The sequence below is a fragment of the Lactuca sativa genome, chromosome 1 (assembly GCF_002870075.4).
Source record: "Lactuca sativa cultivar Salinas chromosome 1, Lsat_Salinas_v11, whole genome shotgun sequence".
NCBI lineage: Eukaryota > Viridiplantae > Streptophyta > Magnoliopsida > Asterales > Asteraceae > Lactuca > Lactuca sativa.
Window position 1 is genome coordinate 78,485,357 of NC_056623.2, and position 6,511 is coordinate 78,491,867.

The window sequence follows — 6,511 nt, forward strand, 5'->3', positions numbered from 1 at the left end:
CCCCATTTGGGCCCACATAAGATCCATTTTCAATTCATGAATAGATCCAAATCCAATTCTATTCTAACAAATGTCAGTGAGCATTAAATGTTGAGAGAACAAAGAAAAATTGAGGACGACGAAAATGAAACCGGTCAGTAAGATAACAAAGGACCACGACCGAAGTAGATTCAAGATCTCTCGACCCATTCCTGATTCAACTTCTTATTCTTTCCCATACATTCAATTAATCCCCAAAAGAAAACGATATACTAATTCGCAATATGTCAAACACTTCTTCGAGAGTCACAAAATCCCCTACCAACAAAAGTTCAAAGAAGAATAGAAACTACCACCACTGTCAATGATATTGAATTATATGCGGTTGTGTGGAAGACTTGAAGGCCGAAATACATGATATGTGTGTATCTAGTAGCTGCAATACACACTGGTGTTACCAATTCCTACAACGGGTTCATCTCCAAGGTCACAATCCAACGACAACTCTCCGATGAGATTCACAGATGGGTTTTTATTTCGGGGGTTAGCTATCGCCAACTGTGTAGTTCCATGTTGGAGGTGCTTTGGTGATGGAGCTCCACGATAGTAATGGAGTTTCAATGTTTTTGGAGGTGAGGAAGAAAGACAAAGGTTGGATGTGTTTACGATATATATATATATATATATATATATATATATATATATATATATATATATATAGAGAGAGAGAGAGAGAGAGAGAGAGAGAGAGAGAGAGGCCCAAGGTTAGGTTTTTTTATTTACTCTTTTTTTTTTCTTTTGTTAAAATTAGTTAAAGAAATTATAAAAAGAAATCAAAAAGGTATAAAAACATTTTTATGTGTGTAAGAGATCAATTACAATAGAAATTGAAAACTAGATGAACCATCTACGATGTTTTTTAAACTTAGGGACTATATATGATGTTTTTTAAACTTAAGGACTATATCCTTGATTTCGAAAAACCACATAGACAATTTATGAGATTTTTGGCTATAATTTATTTATATTTTATTTATTTATTTATCACTTAAAGATATTTATTTGATTTATTTCTATTTTTTTACTATACATTAAAAAGGAAAAACTCTTAAAGCATTTTAAAGATTTTACACTAAATCCTTACTTACAAAGTTATTTATAGTTTTATTTCTTCTTGAAAAATAGACATAGAAAATTATAGATTGCCCCTCATAGGATCCTAGTAGTAGTTGAGGAGTAAAATTCCACTCACGAAGTCCATGATTCAAACTCGGATACATCTAAATTATTGTTAGTGTTCCGTGTTAGTGTATCCCACATCGGTGTGATACAGTCTGTCGGTCTTATAAATGTCTATATATGTTGGAGTCTTCTTCTCTCCATAAGATTTCTTTTGGAGAGTGAATATTGGGCTCCATATTCATATTTATAAGGTATCAGAGCTGACGTCCCACACTCTATAGCTCATCGCATCCCTGTCTATCCTCATCGAGCCTCCGATTCTGAGAGGGGTGTTAATTCTCTCCACAAAGACTCTTTTGGAGAGTTAATATAGAGTTCCACATATATTTACATTACGCAATAGACGTCCTAAGTGGGCATTAGGATGGGTTAACGGGTGTTGCTTAGATAGTATGTTTACCTTTTTTATTTTTTATTTTTTTTATATAGATGAATGGATTCGATATATAGAATATTTTTTGGTTTCTTATTTCTCTTTTTGAATTAAAAGCGGAAGAAGTTTTGTTTTGTATTTGCTTGCTGACTTCCATCCTTGAGAGACTAAACAAGTCCCTCACTCCATAAAAAGCCAACCAGCTAACCCATGAGACAAAATTGTCTATTTACAGCAGATCAGACAGAGAGAGAGAAAGAAAAAAAAGAGAGATTTTTCTACCGGAAAAAGGTCAACTAAGTGAGATACGCACAACCAAGAGAGAGATGGGAAGAGCTCCTTGTTGTGACAAAACAAGTGTGAAAAAAGGGCCATGGTCTCCTGAAGAAGATGCAAAGCTCAAAGAGTTTATAAACAAACATGGCACTGGTGGTAATTGGATCGCTCTTCCTCACAAGGCCGGTATGTTTAATCTCTCTCTCTCTCTCTCTCTCTCTCTCTCTCTCACACACACACACACACACACACACATTATCTATCTATCTCTCGCCATTGGTGTGTGTTTCTTGTAAGAAATGAAAAGGGTTTTTTGTTTTGGTTGAGTGAGCAGGTTTAAAAAGATGTGGGAAGAGTTGCAGGTTAAGATGGTTAAACTATTTGAGACCCAATATTAAACATGGTGAGTTTTCTGAAGATGAAGATAGGATCATCTACAGCTTGTATGCTAGCATTGGTAGCAGGTTTGTAATTGGATCTTTCATTTTTCTACTTCCTTATTTTTTTTTTCTTACGCTCACTAGCTTTCATTTGTATCTATATACAACTGTACTCTCGCTGCTCAAATATTCCATCTGTGACTGTACATCTTTTCTTTCCACAAGAGGTCAAATATAGTGAAACCCTAAATTGAATTTGGAGCAATTATGGTTGGATGCATGCATGCCAAGTCAAATCCCAAATCTAGAGTTTTGTTCTTGGTTCATTTTGTGGATCTTTTAACCTCCTTGACTATGTGCATAAGAATCTTGATTTATGTTCATGTGTAAATTGCATATACAGATGGTCAATAATAGCAGGTCAGCTACCAGGAAGGACTGACAACGATATCAAGAATTACTGGAACACCAAACTTAGGAAGAAGCTATTGGCTATGCTTCCTTCCTTCCAAAAGAAGCCATCTTTTCACCAATCTATTCCCCTTCAATCATCACCGCTTTCTGATCATCAAGACAATTTCTTGAACACTTCTTTATCGTTTTACAACAACTCTAACTTCATGAATGTTAGCAACTCTCTCCTCACCACCACCGGTAGCAGCCTCTTCCATGATCATATGAATGTTACTGATCTCTTTGTGCCACCAACTTCAAACCCCTTAACCGGTATGATCTCCAACAACAATTATTATTCAGGGTTTCAAGGTGATCAGAGCTTGAATAAGGAGTGCTACTACCCAGAGGTGAAAGAAAGGATGCTGATGTTCGGAGGTGGTGGTGGTGAAGTACTGAGTACAACTTGTTCTTCCTCCGACGGTGGTGGTAGTTGCATGAGCCAAATAAGCTACAACAAGTATGATCATCATCGGATCAAGCAAGAAGACCAGTTTTCCCTTCAGTGGTTTGGAGATCAAAGGCATGCTTTCATGATAGATCATAACTACGTTGATGATCAGAAACCAAAAGGGTATTTCAAGAATCATGTTAATCCGCTGCATATTAACCTAGAAGAAGCGAAGCAACTCACTGGTATCAACAACAACAGCAGCAGCAGCGTCAACATCAGCGGCTACTTGATGAATGATGATGATGAAAACAAGACAACACGTATTCTTACTGATGGATGTTATATGATGATTGATGGGAGTAACTAAATGACTGTTGTAATTAAGAAAAGCATATCAGATATGGAGATCTTTTTGGCACAGTTTCTTGGGGTTTGTGTGGATCTGCAATGTAAAATTACTTGACGAGGAAAAAAAGATTTTTTTTTTATCTTCCATTGGTTATTTTTATTTTAACCCTACGTGTTAAGAGTTTGCCTATTTCTTTACGTTGAGTGCAAAATACTGGTGATTTTTAAAGGAAAAGTATATTTAAATTAGTTATATTTAGAATATTTTGAAAATTATACTTTTGGCATAGTATATCTTGTTCAGCGTTACGTTGTATTTCTTAAGCTAACAAATTGTCTAGTATTACATTTGTTTTAAATGTTAATATGGTAAAAGACACATATGCATTAAAAAAAGTCGGTTTTTGGCATAAAAGCAAAATCTATATGAAACTTCTAATCATCAAATGGATCCTAACTATTATCTTCTATATATGCAATTTTAAAATTTTTGTATCTCTAATGAAATTAGCATAAAATGATCCAAAACTTACACCAATATCAATATTATACTATAAGTTTTTAAGAATTAATCGCCAAAAAACCACGCATGCTAGATGGACAACCTGTCAGGAAGCCAAACCAAATCGACTGCAATTATTTTCTTCACATCCCCAATACAATTAGTTACAATTAGCTCAACATATATAATCATAATGGTGACTAAAATCAACTTAAACTACTAAACCGTAGTCTTCACCTCTCATTGGCGTACTTTTTTAGCTAATTAGTTAGCTTTTAATAATAGTCTGAAAGCCATTATAATGGATAAAAATATATGAAGATGGCGACAGAAATCATATGAATTGGATGTGGTGGCATTTGAAGATGCTTGTAAACGACAACAATCAATTGAATCCATTAAATTTATATATAAAATCTTAGTAAACTAATTATTACTGGTTACATTATTTTATTCATATTATAAAATTTATGATACCTACATTAATTAAATAATTGAACGTTGAATACAGAGCATCAAATTGACACTGGTTCGTTATATTATATGTTTTTATCTTAATATAGTAATGACGAAAAGTTTCAAGGAAAAAACAATAATTTGATGGTCTGAATGATCACATGCAAATTTGATGAAACTTATGGGTTGCAGACTAATCTAGCCAAATCACCTAATGACTTTTCACTTAATACTCAAATATTTGCAACTAGCCAAAAATAACCAAGGATATTGTAGACAAGCAACAGTGCCTACTTCCTACTGTTACGGGATGGTCTATGGTTTCGTGGTCCAAAATAAAAAGAAAATCATTTTTTTGCTAAAACCGTAGGTGATTGACTCACTTACGGTATGCTCTATAAAAAGAATATATGGTTTCATGTCTATATGAACTTGAAGAACAATATATTAAGTTGGGGTTCGAAAAACTATTGTTTTCTTAAAAAAAAACTACTAATAAATAAAAACTACTTTTTCGTTCTCGGCATTCGATTATTTTTTCGATCAAACTATGGAATCAACAAAAATTACTTACCTTTACACAACTATAACGCTATATAAGTTAGAAACAAAAAAAATATGCAAATCGTATGTGTACAACCTGCTAATGCACATTTTGTGCATTATAAGCATAGACATAGAATGTGGCATACCGTACAAACGGTTTGCATATTTTTATAGTTTTTTTTAAAAAAAAAACATACCCAATACTAATATAGATTTCATAGTAAACAACATAAAGCAAAAAAAGAACGAACATTATGAGAAATAATTGGTTGTTGTTCGGAGCTGCCATTGAAAGCATTTCTCTAACTTCAAACACTAAAAAATGACATAAATAAAAATTTTGAACTTTATTTATTTTAGAGGGTTAATGTCATAAAAACCTTCAAGTTTTTAGGGTTTTGTCGGTTTTGCTCAAAGTTGAATTTTATGTCCGTTTTTACCCAAACATTTTCCAAAAAATGTTCGGTTTTACCCTTTTACCGATAATATCAGATTTTCTAGGTTACCATTATATTAAATTCGCAAAAAAACTCTTAAGTTTACCAATTTTTTTGTCAAATTTTAACTATCCTCATTTATCATTTAAATAGGTAGGAATGATAACATGTGTCATATTAATATCCTAAAATATCATTAAATTTTATTAAATTAGCATTAAATATTACACATGTCACCATTTTATTGGATAGAAGGATATGTAGGAACAAAAAGTAGAAGGATATTTAATTTCTCTTTAGAACAATCTTTTAACTATAAGAAATCTTTTATCTAGTTACTAAGAATCCAACAATACAATTGTAAAAGGTTAAACGGATCTTTTCTTGGAGCATTTAATTAGTGTTCTAAAATTATCAAATATTAGAAAAAGGAAAAGAAATCTTTTGAAATTGTATGTGTTCTGGTAATCACAATAGTAAAAGAAAATCAATTTTGGCTGAAATGGATTGTGGAAAACAAAGCAATAAAGTGTTGTCAAGGGTCCATGGAGCTTTGAATTTGGAAAGTGGTTGGTAACATAGGAGTTGACATTAGAATCAATTATTATAAAAAGGGAAAATCATCGGGTTCAAACAATACCACCAAGGCACACACCCGTTATTTGATTGCAAACATCGCTATATAATACTATCTTATGGATATAGATAGATTTAAAAATAAAATTTAGACGTTGGTCAAATTTTCCGTTTCAAAAAACAACACCATGGTTATATTATTTTTGTGATCCAAATAAATGATCATTTAAATAATTATGTTTATTTATAGAGTTTTTTTATATAAATTTAACTAAAACATCCTTATTTATCTAAAATATTTTTACAAAACTCTTATTTAATTAGTTAAGTTTTAAACACAAATCATATTTTAATACAAACACATAAATACATTTTTAACAGGTTTTTATTATGTATATAAGTAAAATATGAAAAACTAATATGTCATAGTTACCAAAATAAAATAAAAAATATTAAAATTATTATGTTAGCTTTATAAAATTTATATTTTATAAATGAGATGCCATTCAATATTTAACACGAATAATTAATTAGTAAATAAATAAAAAT

The 6,511-nt window shown here is 31.7% G+C and overlaps 1 protein-coding gene across 1 annotated transcript; it reads left to right on the forward strand.

Annotated features, from left to right (window-relative positions):
• The first annotated feature begins 1,629 nt into the window (after positions 1-1,629).
• LOC111886067 (transcription factor RAX2) lies at positions 1,630-3,517 on the forward strand. The gene is made up of 3 exons (XM_023882309.3): positions 1,630-2,056; positions 2,205-2,334; positions 2,654-3,517. Exons 1-3 carry the CDS (start codon positions 1,921-1,923, stop codon positions 3,462-3,464), a joined length of 1,077 nt encoding a protein of 358 aa, XP_023738077.1. The 5' UTR covers positions 1,630-1,920; the 3' UTR covers positions 3,465-3,517.
• Positions 3,518-6,511: the final 2,994 nt, after the last annotated feature.